Source organism: Mobula birostris, chromosome 17, assembly GCF_030028105.1.
Source record: "Mobula birostris isolate sMobBir1 chromosome 17, sMobBir1.hap1, whole genome shotgun sequence".
NCBI classification, from domain to species: domain Eukaryota; kingdom Metazoa; phylum Chordata; class Chondrichthyes; order Myliobatiformes; family Myliobatidae; genus Mobula; species Mobula birostris.
Genome location: NC_092386.1, coordinates 12,064,975 through 12,091,054, shown reverse-complemented (window position 1 = coordinate 12,091,054; position 26,080 = coordinate 12,064,975). Strand labels below are relative to the sequence as shown.

General features: G+C 42.1%; 1 protein-coding gene across 2 annotated transcripts in view; it reads left to right on the top strand.

The window, feature by feature from the left end:
• xrcc4 (X-ray repair complementing defective repair in Chinese hamster cells 4) overlaps window positions 1-21,381 on the top strand; it is a 415,957-nt gene extending 394,576 nt beyond the window's left edge. For both annotated transcript variants that reach the window (XM_072281272.1, XM_072281273.1), the window contains one exon: window positions 21,214-21,381. In XM_072281272.1, coding sequence (XP_072137373.1) covers window positions 21,214-21,328 — 115 coding nt within the window. In that variant the 3' untranslated portion in view covers window positions 21,329-21,381. The remainder of the gene's footprint in view (window positions 1-21,213) is intronic.
• Window positions 21,382-26,080: the final 4,699 nt, after the last annotated feature.

The window sequence follows — 26,080 nt, the reverse complement described above, 5'->3', positions numbered from 1 at the left end:
GGCGCTGGAAGGCTCATGTCAGGAAGAGTTTTCTTCCTTCTCCCGTCTGCGTGAGATCATGGGACTTTCGAGAGACTTTGAACTTTTTTTACCATGCCCATGGCCTGTTCTTCATCAAGTTACGGTATTGCTTGCACTGTTGTAACTATATTTTATAATTATGTGGTTTTTGTCTGTTTTTCAGTCTTGGTCTGTCTTTTGTTTCTGCGATATCACACCGGAGGAACATTGTATCATTTCTTAATGCATGCATTACTAAATGACAATAAAAGAGGACTGCGTATCCTCATAATCTAATCTAATCTAATCTAATCCTTCCCTTTCTTTTATGCTCCACTCTCCTCTCCTATCAGATTCCTTCCTCTCCAGCACTTTACCTTTTCCACCCACTTGGCTTCACCTATCACCTACCTATCTTCCTTCCCCTCCCTCTATCTTTTTATTCTGGCATCGTTCCCCTTCCTTTCCAGTCCTGAAGGAAGTCTCAACCTGAAACATTGACTGTTCATTTCTGTAGATGCTGCCTGGCCTGCTGAGTTCCTTCAGCATTTTGGGTTCCCAGCATCTGCGGAATTTCTCTTGTTTATTACTTAAGATTAGCTTTATTTGTCACATGTGTATTGAAACATACAATGAAATATGTCATTTATATCAAATCAAATCAGTGAAGAATGTGCTGAGGGCAGCCCAAGTGTTTCCAGGCTTCCAGCCCCAACATAGCATGCCCACAACTTACTAGTCCATACACCTTTGGAATCTGTGAGGAAACCGGAGCACCCAGAGGAGACGCACACGGTCATGGGGAGAACATACAAACTCCTTACAGAAATTGAGCCCTGATCGGTGATCGCTGGTGCTGTAATAGCGTTATGCTAACCTCCCCACTATTGTGCTGTCCCCAGCAGATACAATTCCAATCAAAAGCTAAAATGCAAAGGGGAACCCCAACTTTGCAAGTTTCGTTGCATAGCTAAATGCCTGGTGATACACTACATGTATCAATGACTACCCATATGCCGTTCCCACCGAAGTCTTAAGTGGACCCAGATTTAAGGACTCGATCGAAAGCCAAGTTAGCAATGGAGAGTGCACATCAGGTCAAACATGCAGGCCTGTTTCATGTGGAGCATCACTTCAAAAACATCCCAAGCTTTCTTTATACAAATACAATATGTTACAAGATGTGATATTTGCTATCAAATATAAAATGATTTGAACATATTTGCTGATATGATTTATTAAAAGTCATTGTAGAAATCGGTAAAGGTTTGACTGACAGCAGTTAATAGCATATTTCATAAAGAGACACAAGAGAAATAATATAGCATTTAAATATAAACCTGTTGACTGTTGGGATTCTAAGCCTGCAAATGAGCAGAACAATTGAAAATTGTTCCTTTAAAAATTCACAACCTCAAAAGAGCTTTTGTGCTTGTGAAGTTTTCATTTGTAATGTTCCGGTTTCCATATAGTTTGGGTTGGATTGCAACAGATGGAATTAAAAAAGAGTGCCCAGTCTAATAGCTGAGACTGATGGGTAATTAGCTTCTCAATGATTCATCTGTGTAACACCCTGGGTAACTTTACAAAGGAGCATCTGGTTCACATGTGTACAATAGTTTGCTTGCAATGATTGACATCTGCAGTTTGCTCATAAAGAACTGTTGTTGCAGATGTATGGCTCTGCCCCCTTCCTTTGTGTTCTTATGCAGTTGTTTTTTTTTCCAGCTAGCTGCAATTCACATCAATGGTTTAAATTGGGAATAAATGTACATTTAAGCATGATCTTAACAAACCTTCACTCTCTTAATTAATGTGACATCTGAAAATAGTGAAATATATGTGCGTGTGTGTGGCCTAAACATTGCGAAACCAAATTATGTTTATATCATATCAAGCCTGTGCTATAATAGCAAAACTATCCGATTTGAAATAAATAAAACTGGGTTTTGTACTTGTCAATTATTTCATAGAATACCTAGAGGGAGCACAGTTTATTGATATTCTGTAAATTAGATGCAGAGAGCCAAAAAACATTCACATTGAGGACAGTTGTTTCGTCAAGCGATTCCTTTAGGAAATCATAGAGTGATATTTTATAGACAAGACCATTTATCCCTTCTGGTCTGTGCCAGCTCTTTAAGAGTACTTTCGTGTCCTTCTTTCTTTCTTTTCTCCAATAATTGTGGCATTTGTTTACTGACTTACTTACTACCCATTACGCTGCGGGCATTTAGGGCGACAATGAAGGTTCTCCATTTCTCTCTGTCCTCAGATGATGTAGAAGGATCCTTCATTGACGTTTCTGTAACAATTTTGTTTTGCCAGTCAGGGTTGTTAGTCCTGAGCTGAACCCCCAAACCATGAGGACCAGTGGACCACTTTTAGTCTAGCCTCTACCCTTTGACTTGTTTGGCATGGGTAACCCTACCAAGAGCCAAAGCCTAAAGCCTTGACTCCAGCCAACATAGCTCTTTGAGTCATTGAGGCAGGCAAGCTCCGAACCGTGACAAGATTGTGGTCCTCATGGAGGAGTGTATTTGTTTCCCTTATTAAAAGTAAGACCAAAGAGCTGATTGTGGACTTCAGAAAGGGTATGATAAGGGAACACACACCAGTTCTCACAGAGGGATCACAAGTGGAAAGAGTGAGCAATTTCAAGTTCCTGGTTGTTAATATCTCTGAGGACCTAACCTGGTCCCAAAAGATCGATGCAGCTATAAAGAAGGCGAGACAGCAGCTATACTTCATTTCGGAATTTGAGAATATTTGGTGTGTCATGTAAAACACTCACAGATTTCTACAGATGTACTGTGCAGGCATTCTAACTGGCTGCATCTGCAGAGAAATGTAAAATTAATCATCTCCATCATGGGCACTATTCTCTGTAATATTCAAGACATCTTCAAGGAGCGGTGCCTCAGAAAGGCAGCATCCATCATTAAGGACCCCCACCACCCAAGACATGCCTTCTTCTCATTGTTACCATCAGGAAGGAGGTACAGAAGCCTGAAGGAACATACTTAACGATTCAGAAACAGCTTCTTCCCTTCTGCCATCCAACTTCTAAATGGATATTGAACCAATGAACCATACCACGTGACTTTTTAAAATTTATATTTTTGCACTTCTTATTTTATTTTTACATATATATATGTATATACCCACACACACTTATGTATACTTATTGTAATTCACAACTTTTTTTCTATATTATCATGCATTGCATTATACTGCAGCCGCAAAGTTAACCAATTTCATGACATATGCCAGTGATATTAAACCTGATTCTGATTCTGATTCCTATTGAACCTTTGAAGCAAAGGTTGAGACCCTCCATTGGTTGGGGCCAATTATGGATGTTGCATCCCAGCTGTCTACATAACATGCCAGCCAGGGCAGTACGATATGGAGAGCGAGCTGTTGCCCGTGTAGCAGGCCCTCCCTCTCCATGCATCTGATGTGTCCAAAGGAACAGCAGAGACCCATACAGTTTGGCACCAGCAGCATCACAGGAGTTGCCGGGAAGCGTTGAACTCAACATTGGACTGTCTTAGGGACTCCTGCTCCGGATTTTTCCTTGGGGTTTACTCCAGAAACCTTCCCCATGTGTGGGTATAGTCGCAAAGCAATGGAGATATGAAATCAAAGTCTCCTTCTCCTCGTTGAGCTGCCAAATACAGCTGATAAACCCCATTTTCCCAAAATGACTGGTTTAAAGGCACCAATAACCTGCCTTTTCCCCTTCTGCTGTCAATAGAAACTGTTCCACTGGGCTTAGTAGCTAAGCCACAGGTGAAGGCCAGGAGCTGGACTTGGTTGCCAGAGGCTAGTTGAGATGTATGCCATTGGAAGTATTTTATAGGGAGTTGCAGCTTATCCCCACTATTATCCTGGCTATAACAACCTTATGGCAAAGTACTGTAAATAAATAAATAAAATTGCTTCAAGATTTATTTGCTACTGAAATGGAAGGAATTTGGGATGGAAGATCCCGAGTTCGAGTCCAGCCGGCTCCCCTGCACACTTTCTATCCGTGCTGGGTTACGAGCTGGTGATCCCTTTGGAAACTCACCCAGCAGAAGGTAATGGCAAACCACTGCTGTAACTTGTCTCGTACGCGGTTCCCCACTACGTCAGAGAGGCGCGGAGGGAAATCATCTGCTAACCGGAGAAACTCCAGATGCGACGTACCTTTCCTTTATACTGATATTGGAGAAGGTTCAGAGAAGATTCACGAGAATGATTCCAGGAATGAAAGGGTTACCGTATGAGGAACGTCTGGCAGCTCTTGGGCTGTATTCCCTGGAGTTCAGGGGAATGGGGGGTGGGGGATCTCATAGAAACATTCCGAATGTTAAAAGGCCTGAACAGATTAGATATGGCAAAGTTATTTCCAATGGTAGGGGATTCTAGGACAAGGGGGCATGACTTCAGGATTGAAAAACATCCATTTAGAACCGAGGTGCGGAGAAATTACTTTAGTCAGAGGGTGGTAAAAATATGAAATTTGTTGCCACAAGTGGCTGTGGAGGCCAAGTCACTGGGTATATTTAAGGCCGAAATAGATAGGTTCTTGATTAGCCAGGGCATCAAAGGGTATGGGGTGAAGGCAGGGGAGTGGGGATGACTGGAAGAATTAGATCAGCCCATGATGGAATGGCAGCGTAGACTCGATGGGCCGAATGGCCTACTTCTGTTCCTTTATCTTATGGTCTTTTGGAGTTAAGAGATGCCTAAGCCACCCAGATAGTTTATTGGTCTGCACAACCTCCCTGAGCCCAACACAAAAGGTCAGGTCCTGTTGGGTTTGGTTTAGATATCCAGGCTATATACTGGTTAATAGTTCTTCTATCCCTGGAAAACTATTTACTCCTCTATAAAAAATGTTCATGGTTTTCAATATTCCTCTTAACCATCTCTTCCCCATAGAATAAAGCCCCAGCTTCACCAATTTCTTTACATCTGTTTATAAAACAAAGGGTCTCATTTGATTTTTTAAACACCCCTTCAGTTTACCCATTGTCTCTCTCTTTCTCTCTCTCTCACACACACACACACACACACACACACACACACACACACACACACACACAGGCTGCCATCTTACTCCTTTTAATCCCCCACACTTTCTTATATTGCCTCCTTCCCCTTTACTTTCCAGTCCCGATGAAGGATTATGGCCCGAAAAGTCTACTGTTTATTCCTCTCCACAGATGCAGCCTGACCAGCTGAGTTCCTTCGGCATTTTGTGTGTGTTACTCTGGGTTTCCAGCATCTGGAGAATCTCTTGTGTTTATCCATTCATCTGTAGTTGACCATATAGATTAGGAAGTTAAAGATTCATTTATTGCTGTCCTGAATTCAATAATCATAGCTGTACAGCAATGATGGAGCTATATATATAGCTTCAGCAGCCTAAGGTAAGGATAGGGGATAAAGACATAGACTATTTTCTGAATGGAGAACTAATGCAAAAAGACTTGGAAGTCCGAATGCAGAATTCCCTAAAGGTTAACTTGCAGGTTGAGTCAGTAGTAAGGAAGGCATTCATTTCGAGAGGACTAGAATATAAGAGCAAGGAAATAATGCTGAGGCTTTATAAGGCATGTGTCAGACCACATTTGGAGCATTGTGAGCAGTTTTGGCCCCTTATCTAAGAAAGGGCATGCTGACATTAGAGAAGGTTCAGAGGAGGTTCACGAGAATGATCCCAGGAATGAAAAGATTCGTGTATGACGAGCCTTTGGCGGCTCCAAGCCTGTACTCCCTGAAGTTTAGAAGAATGAGGGGGGACCTCATTGAAACTACTGAATATTAAAAGGCCCAGACAGAATGGTGTGGGAAGGATGTTTCCAATAGTGGGAGAGTCTAGAACCAGAGGGCAGCCACAGAATAGAAGGACATCCCTTCAGAATGGAGGTGACGACGAACTGCTTTAACCGGAGGATGGTGCATTTGTGGAATTCATTGTTGCAGATGGCTGTGGAAGTCGAGTCATTGGGTATATTTAAAGCAGTTGATTGGTTCTTGATTAGAAAAGGTGTTAAACTTTGCAGGGAGAAGGCAGGAGAATGGGGTTGAGAGGGAAAATAAATGGCAAAACAGACTCGATGGGTGAAATGGCCTAATTCTGCTCCTATGTCATAGAAATAACATTAAAAACACAACTGTAGACCAACTCTCACACCCTACTGGCCAAAGTGTTTGATCTTTGTTTATGTGCATTACATCTAGCTTGACGTGAATGTCTACATTAGTCAGATAATCCACTAATACACAGAGTGAAGATTCATAGACAGATAATGACTGCAAAACATACTGGAGGGGAAATGATCGCCGTGGAATCAGATTCAAGCAACAAGCTAGTTCCTCCAGGAGGTGAAAAGCAACTTCGCATAGCCCTCTATGTGCTTTGCCAAAATCGATTCAGCAAATGATGGTTAACTTTCTACTTGTACGCACAAGGTCCAAAGGTAGGAGGAGGAATTTTACACACAAAAGAAACACTGTGCAAAGCTCCACAAATATTTTTTGAGAGATTCCTACATTTATATTGAACATACGAGGATCAGCCTCAGTAGCTATTGTGTTCTCTACATTAGCACAAACTTCTAACTGCCCTACCTATTGTTTATTTTAAGGAGATTGGAGGAAAGTATAAGGGGGATGTCAGAGGTAAGTATTTTACACAGAGAGTGGTGGGTGCGTGGAATGCATTGCCAGCAGTGGTGGTAGAGATATAGTATGGACATTTCAGAGACTCTTAGGTAGGCTCATGGAAGATAGAAAATGGAAGGCTATGTGGGAGAGAAGCTCTCAGGTTAGATGGATCTTGGAAAAATTCAGCACAACATTGCGGGCCAAAGGGCCTGTGCTGTGCTGTACTGTTCCTTGTTCTATACGCCACTTACCTTTATAAACATTTTCTATATATGTGTAACTGGGTGACCGTCGAACCTTATTCAGTATCGCTAAAAGTGTACTTAGGCGTCCATCCAGGTAATGCTAGAATAGTTGTCTGTGCCTTTAAGTGGAGACAGTGATGTTATTACGCACACGCGGGATAGTGGGGAGACCATTTTGTTTTCTGCTGAAGGAGCTGGTGGGACGTTGGAGTCGAGCTCCTCCCAGGGATATTGGGCATGGTGAGGAAAGATTTTCATGAGTGAAAGCATCGACGCTGGATAGCGTGGCTTGTACAAAGTTCCTCACCAGCTAAAATTGCCACTACCGTATTAGTTCTGTATTAGTTTTGTGCGGTTTGCTTTATGTATTTTTATACTGCATACGCAATCTGCCGCTACACAAGGGTGTGGATCGGAAGTTAAACTGAGATTGTAACGGCAGAAACTGGTTGTAAATTCGTTCGTTTTGTTTTGTGACCCTCTTCTGACACTTAAGCACCTAAAACAGATAAAGGAATTAAAACCTGGAAAAAAGTATTTGTTGTCCTGAGTGTGTACTTTTCCCCAGGCTACAAAATATGTCTGCTGATCTTCTTGTAATTCTTTCATAAGGACAGTTTGATCTCCTTAACTGCAGTTTTGCTGATCTACATCACCTGTTCTCTGGTCATTTGTACTGAACAGCTCTAGTTTCTGACCATGTCCAGATCTCAGTGGGACCCTTGTCCCACCTGTCAGAAATCACTGGTCCCACAGCAGACAACCCCATTCAATCGCTAACACCATCCTCTGGAAACCCCTTCCCAAACCCATCTACCTTTCCCTCACCCTTTTTAGATTAGCTGGCTCATACATGAACACCCAAATAATGTTCTTTGTTTGCAAACCTGCCTTTGTCAAAACCTTTTCTTTCCCTTCTAATCAGCTTTCTTTGGTTGTCTACCTTTTCCTTCAGTCACAACTCTGCAAAGCACTCTGCGATATTTTGGAATCTAAGGTGCTATAGAAATTATTGTTTCAGGGATATGGATAACACTGGTATGAATTTATTGCTGTTCCTGGTTCCCCTGGAGAACAGTAACATATTGTAGAATAGGATTCATGGAAAGAGTTGGGTTCACTCTTTCTTTTTAATTTGGTAAGTTCTTTATGAAAGTGTATCTAACTTTCAAGACTCTACAGTTCATGTTCTCAGTGTTATTTATTTACTTATTAATTAATTTTTTTTGTATTTGCATGGTTTGTCTTCTTTTGTACATTGGTTGTTTGTCAGAGTTTACTTGTGTGTAGTTTTTCATTGATTTTTAAACCATTTTTAGATGGTTGCTGGTTTAAGATGGCACTACCAAAGATGTGCAACAGCTTACTGGTAAATCATAAGCCAAAAGATTCCATTAGAAACATGACTTATAACATCTTTTCTGAAGAAAATTGTGGTGAACTATCGCTGCGGATAGTGAGGAGGCAGGTAGAAATGAGGCTGTTTCAGGGGTTGAGCTGTACTTGGGCATTGCGAGGCAAAACATAGTCGATCCCCTGGGGTTGCAGACATAGTTGGTATCGCTGTTGGAGCTGAAGTGAGCGATTTGGAGAGGAGTTATGTGGAAGAGTTGCGATGCCTGTCCACCTAAGCCAGGTGGAAGATTGGACCACTCTAAGTGGCAAGCTGATTTGGTGAGATCGAGAATGGCTTCGGGCTGGGTAGCCTGAGGGTGTCGCCGCACCAGGATCCAGGTCCTAGAACATGACACTACTCAGTGCTTGGACAACTTAACCATCAACCTAGATAGACTGGAAGCCCGAGTGTTGGGAACGGAGGCAAGGGTCAAGCTGATCTTGCTCGCTCTCCTGTGAATATTCATTCCTTTCTCTGTGACGCCACGGCTGTGAACTGATCCAGCTGCTGTACATTCTGCCACGCTGGTGTGATGAACTGGGAACAGAGACTTGTGCCTACTCCAGCTGGTCTGGGAGCGATGTTCCCTCTAATTTATAATGACCAGTGTGTGCAAAAATCTTGTGCTGTGCAATTTTTTTGCCCAGTGACGACAACATGTGAGCACAGAATTTTATATTCATTTTAACAGCTAGGAAAACATTGTCAATAAGAATTTTGATCTCCTCTGGGTTTGATCATTTTCACTCTTGTTCATCTGCCCTCTCACAAAACATACTGTACGTAGCAGGCCTGAAGCAGGTAATGAATGATTTTCTCACTGGAGCTTTTATACACCGTCCATATGTGAGTTGCTTGCTTTAAAAAGCCAAGTTTCCGAATATCACTCCACTTCTTCCCACTTGCTATATTGTACATAAATATTTCTCACAATTGCACGTTCCTGACCTCATGACCTTTCGGTGTAGCAGTTTCCACTGTTTCATTAAATCATTCCGCTTTAAATGAATTAACAGTTCTTTTGCGCTTCACACTCTTTGCTTCTTTGGAATTCAACATAGTGAATCAATAATTTCTTCAATAAAAGCAGTATAAATAAGCCAGTTCTAAAATCTGCAGACAAATCATTGCAAACTCCATGTTGTCAACACCGTCCACATCAGAAACCAGAAAAGGAAATGTTATTGTGCATGATGTTATTAACATGCCAACGAGGTAGAGGATGACAACCTTTTGTGAGCGGTTTAAATTCCTTTATGCACTAGTAGCAAAAGATGTGTGCATGTGCACACCTTGGAAGGAACATTGTACAGGAGCAGACCTGGAATTCAGTCTGTTTGGGATGCTGTTGGCTTGTTTCTACTATTTGCATGATGTGTGTGTGTGTGTGTGTGTGTGTGTGTGTGTGTGTGTGTGTGTGTGTGTGTGTGTGTGTTTTTCTCTGTCTTTCTCTGCGCAGTTGTGTTTGGTCTTTTTAATTGGGTTATTTGGGTGTCTTGCTTTGTGACTGCCTCTAAGCAGACACATTTCAAGGTGTACAATTTATACATTCTTTGATAATAAATGTGCTTTGACTCTTGAATCTTTGAATCTTTGATTCTATTGTATTTCTACTGGGAATGCCTGCAACAAAATGAATCTGAAAGTAGTATAAGGTAATATGTACTTCGATAGTAAATTTGTCTTGAACTTTGAACTTTAAATTCAGCAGTAGTTATGCATAGATTAGAATCAGTGTTATTATCACTAGCCTGTATCATAAAATTTGTTGTCTTGCGGCAGCAATACAATGCTATACACAAAAAATTACTATAAGTTACAATGAGAAATATAAAAAAAACTTGCACTATTCCACTCCTGTCAAACCTAAAACATAGAACAGTACAGCACGCAATGCTATGCTGAACCAATTAAATTAGTAATCAAATGGCCAACCTAACTAATCCATTTGACAATTTCCCTATCCTTCCTTTTTCCTCGCGTTCATGTACCTATACAAATGTTTGCTTAAAGTCCCTAATGTATCTGCCTCTACCATCACTTCAGGCAGCGCATTCCATCTCCCACCATTCACTATGTAAAATTACCCCCTCTGATTTTAAATGCATGCCCTCTGGTGTGTTGTTTCCACAAATGCAACACACTTCACGATGTGTGTCAGTGATAATAAACCTGATTCTAATTCCATCATTGCTTCTGCTGATAGATACTTGAGGAATAATTCTCCTTCCACTTTGACCTTTTCATATTTCAATGAAAGTGGCATTTTACCAGTCCAATTGAGCAGTGATTGATGCTGTCATTGCTGATTTTCACTCAGGCAAACCCTCACTGATGAGAGTTACTCGAGTTAGGCTTGTGACCAGTGTCAATTATGAATTAATAAAGGCAACTAAAAATTGTACCATTGAGTTTATATATATATATATACATAAAATGTGAGGAATGTGTAGATATAATCAAAAAGACTTTGTTTGTACAAGACCAATAGTCATATAACTTCTTTTAGTCAGAGGCAAAATGCAAAATTAAAGCTAATTTTCAAGGGAACTTTCCTTCACTTATTAGCGTTCTCACCTTGTTTTCACCAAATCTCCTTTATTTCTTTTACAATTGCCGTCTTCAAAGTTCAAAGTAAATTTAGTATTAAAGTACTACTGTATATGTCACCATATACCATCTTGAGATTCATTTTTCTTGCAAGCATTTACAAGAAGATAAAAATATATAACAGGTTGTGGTTAATTAAGCCATCAGTTAATCTGGGTAACCACTTATTTGGGACAACTCGTCAAGAACAAAAACTAATTAAGAAAATTGCTGGGATTCTCTTCATTGATTTGGGACATTATGTTGCTTAACTAGGCAGGAGACTGTTGCCAGTTTCTAACTAGCATTACACATGTGCATTTGTGTGGCCGTTAGAGCAAACAATTTTTAAATAGTGTCAGTTACGTGTGTTTGTGTTCAAGAAGCAGTGATTTCTGTCACTGATAGTTGGTGAGGAGTAAACATTTAAGACAATTCAGAACTGGTTTGCTCACTGCGATTTCAAGCTTTCAGGCTTGGAGATGCCAGAAATGGCCGGGAATGAAGATACAATTATTTCACTACTTCAACAAGTTAGGAACTACGAAGGATCTAAAGATATTAACAATTATCTTGAATGTTATAATTAAATGAAGACTGGAAGGCTGCAGTCACTGAAAGCATTCTATGAAGGCAGTCCATTATCTAAGCAAAGTGTCTGCAGTGATTTTGTTGAGCCAAAGAATGCAGCAGTGTATGCTGAATTCCTCTACCTTTAACTATTCGGAACCAATACATAGTTTTATAGTACTGTAGTAGTATTAATGGTGCTCTAATTTATTTTGAATTTCATTTAAATACGTAATTTGATAATCAGTCTTTTTTATACCTTTTTACTATTTCCATGAAACTTCAGCTAATTGGGGCAGCGGCTTAATTAAGCAAAAAATGTACAGGTCCCAATGTGTCCATATTTAGTCATAGTCATAGTCATACTTTATTGATCCCGGGGGAAATTGGTTTTCGTTACAGTTGCACCATAAATAATAAATAGTAATAGAACCATAAATAGTTAAATAGTAATATGTAAATTATGCCAGTAAATTATGAAATAAGTCCAGGACCAGCCTATCGGCTCAGGATGTCTGACCCTCCAAGGGAGGAGTTGTAAAGTTTGATGGCCACAGGCAGGAATGACTTCCTATGACGCTCTGTGTTGCATCTCGGTGGAATGAGTCTCTGGCTGAATGTACTCCTGTGCCCACCCAGTACATTATGTAGTGGATGGGAGACATTGACCAAGATGGCATGCAACTTAGACAGCATCCTCTTTTCAAACTCCACCGTGAGGGAGTCCATTTCCATCCCCACAACATCACTGGCCTTACGAATGAGTTTGTTGATTCTGTTGGTGTCTGCTACTCTCAGCCTGCTACCCCAGCACACAACAGCAAACATGATAGCACTGGCCACCACAGACTCGTAGAACATCCTCAGCATCGTCCGGCAGATGTTAAAGGACCTCAGTCTCCTCAGGAGATAGAGACGGCTCTGACCCTTCTTGTAGACAGCCTCAGTGTTCTTAGACCAGTCCAGTTTATTGTCAATTCGTATCCCCAGGTATTGGTAATCCACCACCATGTCCACACTGACCCCCTGGATGGAAACAGGGGTCACCGGTACCTTAGCTTTCCTCAGGTCTACCACCAGCTCCTTAGTCTTTTTCACATTAAGCTGCAGATAATTCTGCTCACACCATGTGACAAAGTTTCCTACCGTAGCCCTGTACTCAGCCTCATCTCCCTTGCTGATGCATCCAACTATGGCAGAGTCATCCGAAAACTTCTGAAGATGGCAAGACTGTGCAGTAGTTGAAGTTTATATATGACAAGAAGCTTGAACTTGAAATACAATAGAATTTATGAAAAACTATTAATAAACAAAGACTGACAAACAGCCAATGTGCAAAAGAAGACAAATTGTGCAAATAAAAATGAAGAAATAATACTGAGAACATGAGCTGTGGAGTCCTTGACAGTTATAATGGGTGACTTCAATCTACATGTAGATTGGGTGAACCAAATTGGTAAAGGTGCTGAGGAAGAGGATTTCTTGGAATGTATGCGGGATGGTTTTTTGAACCAACATGTCGAGGAACCAACTAGAGAGCAGGCTATTCTGGACTGGGTTTTGAGCAATGAGGAAGGGTTAATTAGCAATCTTGTCGTGAGAGGCCCCTTGGGTAAGAGTGACCATAATATGGTGGAATTCTTCATTAAGATGGAGAGTGACAGAGTTAATTCAGAAACAAAGGTTCTGAACTTAAAGAGGGGTAACTTTGAAGGTATGAGACGTGAATTAGCTAAGATAGACTGGCAAATGACACTTAAAGGATTGACGGTGGATATGCAATGGCAAGCATTTAAAGGTTGCATGGATGAACTACAACAATTGTTCATCCCAGTTTGGCAAAAGAATAAATCAAGGAAAGTAGTGCACCCGTGGCTGACAAGAGAAATTAGGGATAGTATCAATTCCAAAGAAGAAGCATACAAATTAGCCAGAGAAAGTGGCTCACCTGAGGACTGGGAGAAATTCAGAGTTCAGCAGAGGAGGACAAAGGGCTTAATTAGGAAGGGGAAAAAAGATTATGAGAGAAAACTGGCAGGGAACATAAAAACGGACTGTAAAAGCTTTTTTAGATATGTAAAAAGGAAAAGACTGGTAAAGACAAATGTAGGTCCCCTGCAGACAGAAACAGGTGAATTGATTATGGGGAGCAAGGACATGGCAGACCAATTGAATAATTACTTTGGTTCTGTCTTCACTAAGGGGGACATAAGTAATCTTCCAGAAATAATAGGGGACAGAGGGTCCAGTGAGATGGAGGAACTGAGCGAAATACATGTTAGTAGGGAAGTGGTGTTAGGTAAATTGAAGGAATTGAAGGCAGATAAATCCCCAGGGCCAGATGGTCTGCATCCCAGAGTGCTTAAGGAAGTAGCCCAAGAGATAGTGGATGCATTAGTGATAATTTTTCAAAACTCGTTAGATTCTGGACTAGTTCCTGAGGATTGGAGGGTGGCTAATGTAACTCCACTTTTTAAAAAAGGAGGGAGAGAGAAACCGGGGAATTATAGACCGGTTAGCCTAACGTCGGTGGTGGGGAAACTGCTGGAGTCAGTTATCAAGGATGTGATAACAGCACATTTGGAAAGCAGTGAAATGATCGGACAAAGTCAGCATGGATTTGTGAAAGGAAAATCATGTCTGACGAATCTCATAGAATTTTTTGAGGATGTAACTAGTAGAGTGGATAGGGGAGAACCAGTGGATGTGGTATATTTGGATTTTCAAAAGGCTTTTGACAAGGTCCCACACAGGAGATTAGTGTGCAAACTTAAAGCACACGGTATTGGGGGTAAGGTATTGGTGTGGGTGGAGAATTGGTTAGCAGACAGGAAGCAAAGAGTGGGAATAAACAGGACCTTTTCAGAATGGCAGGCGGTGACTAGTGGGGTACCGCAAGGCTCAGTGCTGGGACCCCAGTTGTTTACAATATATATTAATGACTTGGATGAGGGAATTAAATGCAGCATCTCCAAGTTTGTGGATGACACGAAGCTGGGTGGCAGTGTTAGCTGTGAGGAGGATGCTAAGAGGATGCAGGGTGACTTGGATAGGTTGGGTGAGTGGGCAAATTCATGGCAGATGCAATTTAATGTGGATAAATGTGAAGTTATCCACTTTGGTGGCAAAAATAGGAAAACAGATTATTATCTGAATGGTGGCCGATTAGGAAAAGGGGAGGTGCAACGAGACCTGGGTGTCATTATACACCAGTCATTGAAAGTGGGCATGCAGGTACAGCAGGCGGTGAAAAAGGCGAACGGTATGCTGGCATTTATAGCGAGAGGATTCGAGTACAGGAGCAGGGAGGTACTACTGCAGTTGTACAAGGCCTTGGTGAGACCACACCTGGAGTATTGTGTGCAGTTTTGGTCCCCTAATCTGAGGAAAGACATCCTTGCCATAGAGGGAGTACAAAGAAGGTTCACCAGATTGATTCCTGGGATGGCAGGACTTTCATATGAAGAAAGACTGGATGAACTGGGCTTGTACTCGTTGGAATTTAGAAGATTGAGGGGGGATCTGATTGAAACGTATAAGATCCTAAAGGGATTGGACAGGCTAGATGCAGGAAGATTGTTCCCGATGTTGGGGAAGCCCAGAACGAGGGGCCACAGTTTGAGGATAGAGGGGAAGCCTTTTAGGACCGAGATTAGGAAAAACTTCTTCACACAGAGAGTGGTGAATCTGTGGAATTCTCTGCCACAGGAAACAGTTGAGGCCAGTTCATTGGCTATATTTAAGGGGGAGTTAGATATGGCCCTTGTGGCTACGGGGGTCAGGGGGTATGGAGGGAAGGCTGGGGCGGTGTTCTGAGTTGGATGATCAGCCATGATCATAATAAATGGCGGTGCAGGCTCGAAGGGCCGAATGGCCTACTCCTGCACCTATTTTCTATGTTTCTATGAATCTTTTGGCTGCGGAATCAGTTCAGTGTTGAGGTGTGTGAAGCCTGATGGTTGAAGGGTAATAACTGTTTCGGAACCATTTGTTTTATAGATTTATAATCTATATATGGTTATATTGTTCTAAATACTAAACTCAATTTCTTTAACTTGCAGTGTTTTCATTTTGTTTTCACTGTTTGTACTAGAGGCTCACTTTCAGCACTTCATATGTACAATGCTGGTGATCAGTAGTATGGACTGTTGTTAGTTAAGGGGGAATTTCAAACAGGACGTTAATAGCAAGCAGCTTTCTGTATTGTTCCATGACTCCACACTCCAATCTTTTAATGTATTCAGTATTTTGGTGTAGATGCCCATTTCCCAGTCTCAGAAGTAGAACATAGAGAACTCAGAAACCACTTTTTAAAATAGTGTGTAACACACACATCTAATCAGAATCAGGTTTATTATCGCTGACATATGTCTCTGAAATTTGTTACAGTACAGTGCAATACATAAAAATATATTGTAAGTTACAAAAAGGAACGTACTATAGAATAAAAAATAAGTAGTGTGTAGCCCCGCCCCCCCCCCCCCCCCCCCCCCGGCCACCCTCAGGGTCGCTCGGCTCGCTGTCGTCTAGGGAAACAGCCTCGGTCCCGGCAAATTGGGTAATTCATTTGTGTGGATGCTGTGTGATGTACCCCACCCCGCCCAAATAACAGACAATACACCAGATGCAATTAAATGATTTACAGTTTATAGATATTACTGGAACTATATAATTAAAAGAGAATAAAATATAAAAGGAAAATAAAAGGCGCCACACTTATCAAAGTTCAATCTCTTCGTGCACAAAAACCGCTGGAGCTCAAGGACCTTCTTCTTCACCCTGCGACCCCCTCGGACCACCTCGACCGGCCGCCTGGGACCAACAACTGTGGTCGACCGGACGCTCCACACGAGTCCGTCTCCGTCTCCTCGCTTAACGTCCCGCTTGGCATCCAACCCCGTTAGCGGACTCACAGCACCTCGCCCATCCTCTGTCTCGCTCTCCCGCCTTCCGCCCCAAAACCCCGCACATACAGTATCTTCAAATACACCAAAACCATAACAATTATCCCAATTGGTTAAATTCACTCTCTTATCACACTCTAAAGCAGAAACAAGCTGCTAGCGCAAACTTTCTCAGCATTTAACACAACAAAGCCGCATTCCCTACATTAACATAACAAAGACACCATTTTAATTAGCCTCTGCAGTAACATAAAAGTCGAAACCCCGATACAAGTGCAAAAAGAGAGCAAAGGTAGTGCGGGTTCATGGACTGTTCAGGAATCTAATGGTGGAGGGGAAGTAGCTGTTCCTAAAACATTGCATGTGTGTCTTCAGGCTCCTGTACCTCCTCCCTCATGGTAGTATTGAGAAGAGGGCATGTCCTGGCTGCTGAGGCTTTTAATGATAGATGCTGCCTTCTTGAGGCACCACCTTTTGAAGATGTCCTTGATGGTGGGAAGGCTAGTGCCCATGATGAGCTTACAACTTGCTTCAGCTTTTTCTGATCCTGTGCAGCGGCCCCTCCATACCAGATTGCGTTACAACCGGTAAGAATGCTCTCCATTATCTATTGGAATTTGTGAGAGTCATTGGTGACATTAGATTAGATTAGATTAGGTTATGAGGACTCTCAGTCCTCGTTTATTGTCATTTAGAAATGCAGGTGTTAAAAAATGATACAACGTTCCTCCAGAATGATATCACGAAAACACAGGACAAACCAAGACTAAAAGTGACAAAACCACATGATTATAACATATAGTTACAACAGTGCAAAGCAATACCATAATTTGATAAAGAGCAGACCATGGGCACGGTAAAAAAAATGTCTCAAAGTCCCGATAGACTCATCATCTCACGCAGGCGGCAGAAGGGAGGAACTCTCTCTGCCATGAACCTCCAAGCGCCGACAACTCGCCGATGCAGCACCATTGGAAGCACCCGACCGCAGCAGACTCTGAGTCTGTCCGAAAACTTCGAGCCTCTGATCAGCCCTCCGATACAACCTCTCCAAGCACTATCCTCTGCCGAGTGCTTTGACCCCGCCCCGGCTGCCTAGCAACAAGCAAAGCCAAGGACTTGGGGCCTTCTCCTCCAGAGATTCTGGACCACACAGTAGCAGCAGCAGCAAAGCAGGCATTTCAGAAGTTTCACCAGATGTTCCTCCATGCTCTCATGTCCAATTCTCCTGAAACTCCTGTGAAATGTAGCCACAGTAGTGCCCTCTTTTATAATTGCCATCAACATATTGGGCTCAGGACTTTGATCTTCAAAGATGTTGACCCCCAAGAAATTAAACTGCTCACCTTTCCATTCTTACTCTCGTTAAGGGCTGGTGTATGTTCCATTGACTTCCCCTTCCTCAAGTCCACAATCAGTTCCTTGGTCTAACTGATGTTGAGTGTAAGATCCAAAGCTCAAATTACATTTATTATTGAAGTATGTATATAGTATACAAACTTGAGACTCGTCTTCTTGCAGGCAGTCACGAAACAAAGAAACAGCATAGAACTGTTTAAAAAAAACCCCACACAACAGGTCCTTCAAACATAAGAAAGAAAACAACAAATCATGCAAACAAGAAAAAGTGAACAAATAACACACAGAACATTAAACATCAAACCGCAGAATCCCCAAAAGTGAGTCCACAGCCACGAGCCGCCAAGGCAAGTGAAAGCGGTCCAGGAGCCAATGGCTGTGTCCACAGCCTCCGAGTCAGTGCTGTGTCGATGGCTGCTGGCCACATCCGCAGTTGTTGCAAAACCACTCAAACAGCTGATCCGTAAATATTCGACGCCGTCTAACTCCAGAGGACACTGTCTCAGAACTTAGAGGCCTCCTTTTAGAACGAAGATGAGGAGGAATTTCTCTAGCCAGAGAGTGATGAATCTCTGGAATTCGTTGCCACAGGCAGCTGTAGAGACCAAGTCATTTGGTATATTTAAGGCAGAGGTTGATAGATTCTTGATTAGTCAGGGCATGAAGGGATACAGGAAGAAGGCAGGAGATTGGGGCTGAGAGGAAAAATGCATCAGCCACAACAAAATGGCGGAGCAGACTCGATGGGCCAAATGGCCTAATTCTCCTCCTAAAGATTTAGGACAATTTAGCACTAAGCTTATGATCTTACATCTTTGTCACTGTGGAAACTTTGTTAGATTGGATAATAATAGTTCATTGGTGATGTATACCAGGGTACATTGAAATTTCTTATTCACATTGTACATGGTAATAATAGATATAACAACGAGTGCCAAGCATTAGACTAGTGCAGGGATAACGGTGTAATCTAGAGTAGTGCTAAATTGTCTTTGACCTTTTAAATTTGTCATATGCAGACATGTGCTTAAGGTCTGGCAGAAACCATTTGTTCAGTATGTTGGTTTATCATAGATTATTTAATAATTTCAATTTAATCAGGAAAATTGTTGTAAATATTAATGTTGCTCTTCAGTACTGTTCATATTTCCATAGTAAATATGTGCACTCCTATAACTATTTGTAAAATGTCAAATAGATATTAAACATCCTGACATCCCAAGATCGTGAGGTATAACTGAAAATATACTATTCTATTGGCAACGCAATCACATAGCAGTTAGTGTAACACTGTACAGCACCAGTAATCACCAATTGGGATTCAATTTCTGCCACTATCTATAAGGAGTTTGTGCGTTCTTCCTGTGACCACATGGGTTTCGGATGCTCCAGTTTCCTACCACATTTCTGATTGTACAGGTTAGGTTTAAGGAGTTGTAGGCATGCTATGTTGGTACCAGAAGCATGGCAACAATTGTGGGCTGCCCCCAGCACAACCTTGGACTGTGTTGGTCATTAATACAGAACAATGCATTTCACGGTATGTTTCGATGTACACTTGACAAATAAAGCTAATCTTTGCTTGAAAATACAACCATGACCAAAAGGTACATTTGAATTTGTCTCAATACATTGTCTGCTTGCCTGTTTAGATTCTCAGAGCTGTTTCTAATTTTTCACCAGACGTTATTAGGTGAAATACTGCAGAGACATACCAAAGACCAATTTAAAATCTTGTATGTTTACCACAACACCTGGGAGATGATAATCATTGAACTGATTATGCTGGATGAAACTGTCAGATTGTTCTGAACATTCTGCCGAGCACCTAGTTCAGCAGCACACATCTAGCCATCTCACCTGGTTTTTACTGTGATATTCACAGCCACATGTGTGTGTTCAAGACCAGAACCTTCTTCTACCAGTGCACCCAAGCTAACCAAGACTCACCTGTTTGCTTGTGGTAATATGCGTTGTGTGTGCATGGTACAAAAATTGCACTGTGGCGGATACAAAGGTTCTACAACGGGTTGTCAAAACTGCCCAACACATTACTGTCACCAGCCTACCCACTATCAAAGTCATATATACAGAAAGGGGCAGCACAGTAGCATAGTGGTTATCAGGTTATCACAACACTTTACAGTACCAGTGACCCAGGTTCAATTCCTGCCACTGTCTGTAAGGAGTTTGTACATTCTCCCGTGAGCGTGTGGGTTTCTGTCAGGTGCTCTGGTTTCCTCCCACAGTCCAAGGGCGTGGTTAATTGGTCATTGTAAATTGTCCCGTGATTAGGCTAGGATTATATTGAGAGATTGCTGGGTGGTGTGGCTCGAGGGGCGTATTCCTCATTGTATCTCAATAAATAAGGCCAGGAATATCATGAAGGATCCCACCCACCTTGTTCATGGACTGTTTATCCCATCAGGGAGGAGGCTACATAGCATCCTCACCAAGACCACCAGACTCAAAAACAGTTAATAAGTAGTTACAGTTATTAAGTAAGACTGATCAACACTTCCACCCACTTAGCCACCCCTCCACATCCCCCACCATCACTTCTTTATCACTTCATGACAGATTTCTTCCGTGGGTTAAAATTAAATGAATAACTAAGCCAAATGTGGAGTATTGTGTGCAATTCTGGTCACCTACCTGCAGGAAGGATGTCAATGAGATTGAAAGAGTGCTGAGAAAGTTTACAAGGATGTTGCTTGGACTTGAGGACTTGGGTTATAGAGAAAGGTTGAATAGCTTAGTACTTTATTCCCTGAAGCATCTACAATGAGAGGAGATTTGGTAGAGATGTACAAAATTATGAGGGGTATAGATAGGGTAAATGCAAGCAGGCTTTTTCCACTGGGGTAGAGCTCATAGGTTAAGGATGAAAGGCGGAATATTTAAGGGGAGCCTAATGGGGAACTTCTTCACTCAAAGGGTGGTGAGAATATAGAATGAGCTGCCAGTGTAAGTGGCGGATACTGGTATGATTCAGCATTTAATAGAGGTTTGGATAAGTACATGGATAGGAGGAATATGGAGAGCTATGGTCCAGGTGCTGCTCGATGGAAAAGCATTTCAGCAGGGATTGAATGGACCAAACGGCCTATTTCTGAGCTGTAATGCTCTTAAGAAATTCCAACATTTAGTTTCCAAATGATTCCTAAATTTCAACTTTCCTTTAATTGGAGCAAGAGACAGTAAAATGCTGGAGGAACTCAACAGGTCAGGCAGCGTCTGTGGAGGAGAATAAACAGCTGACATTTTGGACCAGGATTCTTCAACAGGACAAGATCTCCAGAATCTCTTGGGACTATGCTTTTAATGGGGACTGTTTTATATTATAATATTGAGAAGTTTCAATGACAAATACTGGTCGTCAGTACTTTTTTGACCATGCAGGAGATGCAGTCATTAGTATCCAAAGCAAAAATCATTACAATTGAACTACTGTTGTTTATCATTTATTTTTGTGATTATGTTGCAGGTCATGCCCTGTGAGTCCTGGCTCATCAATCAGCAATAATCAGGATGAAGACAATCAATCATTGTCAACGTTGCCCAACACTGTCGAAGCAGATAATCTTTTTGACAATATCTAAACCCCCTTTCTTTTGTAAATGGATGATGTATGCTGAGAATACCAAATAAACTACATGCATTGCTTATCCTGAAATGCAGACTTTGTGAGAGGTACAGCTGGTTGTGTAGTAGACATCACCCAATATTCACAAAAATAACATGGGAAATTTCAACGACCTACAATATTTTTTCAATATAACATTCATCAAGAACATAGAACCTAGAACAGTACAGCACTAGACAGGCTATTCAGCCTGTAATGCTGTGCTGTTCTTGATGCTGATTTATACTACATGTCCTCCTCCTGTGTCCTGTGTATCAGACCAGATGGGCTGAAGGGTCTTTTTTTGTGCTGTAGTTCTCAATTACTTTACGACTACATCAATATAACTCCACTCATTTCATATTCATGTGTCTATCTTCTTAAGCTCTACCAAACTGCCTGCTTCCACAACCACCCCTGGTAACCCGTGGGTGCCACGGTGAGCACGATGCCCTCACAGCTCGAGGCATTCCAGAGTTCAGAGTTCAGTTCTGGCGCCATTCTGAAAGGAATCTCCGTACATCCACTGTGTGAAATGTGTGGGTTTAGGGGTAATCGGGTTTGTCAGGGGTTACTGTGACGACGTGGCTCAAATGGCTAGAAGGGCCTATCCTGTGCTGTGTCGCTAAGTAAACAAATAAACCCACTCCAGGCACCTACCGCTCTCTGTTGTAGAGAAATCTTGCCAAATACCATCACCTCTAAACTTCCACCCTCGAATGTTAAAGCATGCTCTCTGGTGTTTGACATTTCTACCCTGAAGAAAGCTTCTGATTGTTTACCCTATCTTTGTCTCTCATAATTGTAAATGCCTCTGTCAGATCTCCTGTCAGTTGCAATGGTCTGGGGAGAACAACGCAAGTTTGCCCAATCTTTCATTATATCTCCTACGGTCTAATCCAGGAAGCATCTGTTAAGTAACGCACACAAAATGCTGGAGGAACTCAGCAGGTCAGGCATCAGGATCTATGGAAATGAATAAACAGTCGACTGGAAAGCAAGGGGGCTGAATTCAGAACAAGAAGGTGGAGGGAGAGGAAGTAGTAGGTGATAAGTGAGATGAGGTGAGGGGAAGGCAGATAGGTAGCATCTGGTAAGTCTCTTCTAAAGACTTAAAGCCTTTTAAAATCTTAATATTTTTGTCAATGATGGATACATAACTCTTAATTAACCGGCAAGTGTAGTCTCTTGTTACTCACATAAACTTTTTTTATTTGTGTGTCTTATGCCTTATGAAGAAAGTTTGAGCGAGCAAGGGCTTTTCAGTTCGGAACAACAAAAGATGAGAGGTGACTTGATAAAGTTCAAAGTAAATTTATTCTCAAAGTACATTTAAGTCACCATATATAACTCTTGAGATATGTTTTCTTGCAGGCATACGCAGTAAATCCAAGAACCATAATAGAATTGATGACAGACTGCACCCAACAAGATGGACAAACAACCAAAGTGCAAAAGACAACAAATTGTGCAAATACGAAAGAGAAAAAATGATAATAAATAAATAAGCAATAAATTTTGACAACGCTAGATGAAATGTACTTGAAGTGATTCCGTAGGTTTTAGGCAAGTGAAGTTGAGTGAAGTTATTCCCAGAGGTTCAAGAGCCTGATGGTTGAGGGGTAATAATTGTTACTGAACCTGGTAGTGTGAATCCTGAGGCTCTTCATGATGGTAGCAGCAAGAAGAGAGCACGTCCCGGCTGGTGGGGGTCCCTGATGATGGAGGATGCTTTCCTGTGACAGCGCTCCGTGTAAATGTGCTCAGTGATGGAGAGAGCCTTACCCATGATGGACTGGATCGTATCCACTACTTTTTGCAGGATTTTCTGTTCAAGGGCATTGGTGTTTCCGTACCAGGCTCTGGTGCAGCCAGTCAATATACTCTCCACCACACACCTATAGAAGTTTATCAAAGTACTGGATGTCATGCCAAATCTTTGTAAGCGTCAAAGGAGTGGAGGTGGTTCTGTGCTTTCTTCATAATTGCACTTACTTGCTAGATCCAGGACAAGTTCTCTGAAATGATAACACTGAGGAATTTACTGACTCTCACCACCTTTAATCTCACAATGAGGACTGGCTCTTGAACCCCTGGTTTCCTCCTGAAATTAATAATCAGCTCCTAGTCTTGCTGACATTGAGTGAGAGGATGTTGTCACACCCAGATTTACGATTTCCCTCCTAGATGCCGATTCGTCACCACCTTTGATTTGACCAAAGACCAATCAGCAAACTTAAATATGGCATTGGAGCTGTACTCAGCCACACAGTCATAAGTACGAACTATAAAGCGTGTAGAGCAGGGGGCTAAGCACACATCTTTGTCGTGCACCTGTGCTGATGGAGATTGTGGAAGAAATGTTGTTGCAATCCAAACTGATCGCATGTGAGGAAATTGAAAATCCAATTACACAAGGAGGTATTGAGGCCACAGTCTTGAAACTTATTGATTAGTTTTGAGGGGATGATGGTATTGAATGTCGAGCTGTAGTCAATAATGGGCATCCTGATGTATATATCTTTGCTGCCCAGATATTGCAGGGTTGAGCGAAGAGCCAATGAAATGACATCTGCTGTAGACCTATTGAGCTGGTAGGCAAATTGGAGCAGATCGAAGTCATTTCTCAGGGTGGTAGTTGTCATGTTTCATCATCTACCTCTCAAAGCACTTCATCACAGTGGATATAAGTGGTAATGGACGATAATCATTGAGGCAGGTTACCGTGTTCTTCTTAGTCACGGTATGATTGAGGCCAGCTTGAAGCAGGTGGGTAACCCAGACTGCTGAAGCATCAGGTTAAAGATATCAGTGAACACACCACCCAGTTGATCAGCACAGGTCTTTGTTTATTGGGCAGGTAATCCATCTGGGCTGGATACTTTTCGTGGGTTCACCCTCCTGAAGGTTGCTTACACGTCGGCCTCAGAGATTGAAATCACAGGATCATCGGGGCTGTGGGAGTTTGTGATGGTTCCTCCATGTCTTGATGGTCAAAGCCAGCACAGAAGGCATTGAGCTCAACTGGAAGCGAAGCCCTGCTGTCGCCTATGTCACTTGATTTTACTTTAGAAGGGGTGATAGCATTCAAGCCCAGTCACAACTGTCGAGCATCCTCCGTTCATTCAAGTTTTGTTCAGAATTGCCACTTCGCTCATGAGATGGATTTCCGGAGATCATACCTGGACCACATGTAACCTTCTTGGCCACTAGACTTGAATGCCTCTGATCTGGCCTGCAGCAGATTGCAGATCTCATGGTTCATCCAAAGCTTCTGGTTGGGGAAGAATCTGAATGATTTTGTGGGGACACACTTGTCTACAACTGTTTTAATAAAATCCGTGACGACCATGGTGTATTCATTCAAATCTACAGATGAGTCCTTAAACATGGTCAAGTCCACGAGTTGAAGTAATCCCATAGCCGTTCCTCTGCATCTTTCAACCACCTCTTTGCTGTCCTAGTCTCTGGAGCTCTGCTCTTTAGTTTCTGCCTGCACGTAGGTAGGAGAACAGCCAAAATATCAGAATCTGCCTCTACCACCTCCCCTGGCAGCACGTTACAGGCACTCACCACTCCATGTAAAAAAACTTACCTTTAATATCCCTCTATACTTTCCTCCAATTACCTTAAAATTATGCCCCTCATCTTAGCCGATTCCACCCTGGGAAAAAGGAGCTGGGCATCCACTCAATTTATGCCTCTCATCATCTTGTACGGTATAAGAGAGGCAAATGGAGGGTTAGCAATTGGGCCCTTAATTGAAAAAAGATGTGCCAGCATTATAGAGGATCCAGAGGAGGTTCATGAGAATAATCTCAGGAATGAAAAGGTTAATATACGAGGAGCCTTTAACAGCTCCAGACCTGTACTCACTGGAGCTTAGAAGAATGAGGGGAGCCTCACTGAAACTATCAAATATTAAAAGTCCTAGGAAAAATGGACGTGGAGAGGATATTTCCAATACTGCGGTGGCAGAGTTCAGGATTAGATGGCACAGCCTCAGAATAGAAGGATGTTCCTTTAGAACAGAGATGAGAAGGAACTTCTTTAGCTAGAGGGGGTGAATCTGTGGAATTCATTGCCACAGACAGCTGAGGAGACCAAGTCACTGAGTATAATTAAAGTGGAGGTTGATAGGTTCTTGATTAGTAAGGATGCAAAGGTTACAGGGAGAACGCAGGAGAATGGGGCTGAGAGGGAAGGTAAATCAGCTATGGCAGAGCAGACTCGATGGGCTGATTGACCTAATTCTGCTTTTATGTTTTATGAGTTCAGTTCTTATGATGTACAGTACAGCATAGAAAGTATATACACTAGCGATGTACGGTACGGCACAGGAGATACTTACATATACTGGCGATGTACAGTACAGCATAGGAGGTACTTATATATACTGGTGATGTACAGTACGGCATAGGAGGTACCTACATATACTAGTGATGTACAGTACGGCATAAGAGGTACTTATATATACTAGCGATGTACAGTGGGGAGCATTCGATGGAGCCTCCAATGCACAGCATCACAAGAGGGTTGTAGATGCGGCCAGCTCCATCATGGGCACAACCTTCCCCACCGCTGAGGAGGTCCTCTGAAGGTGATGTCTTAAGAAGGAGACATCAATCACCAAAGGGCATTACCATCTGGGACATCCCCTCCTCATCACTACCAACAGGGAGGAGGTATAAGCACCTGAACACTCAAACTAAATGATTTAGGAGCAGCT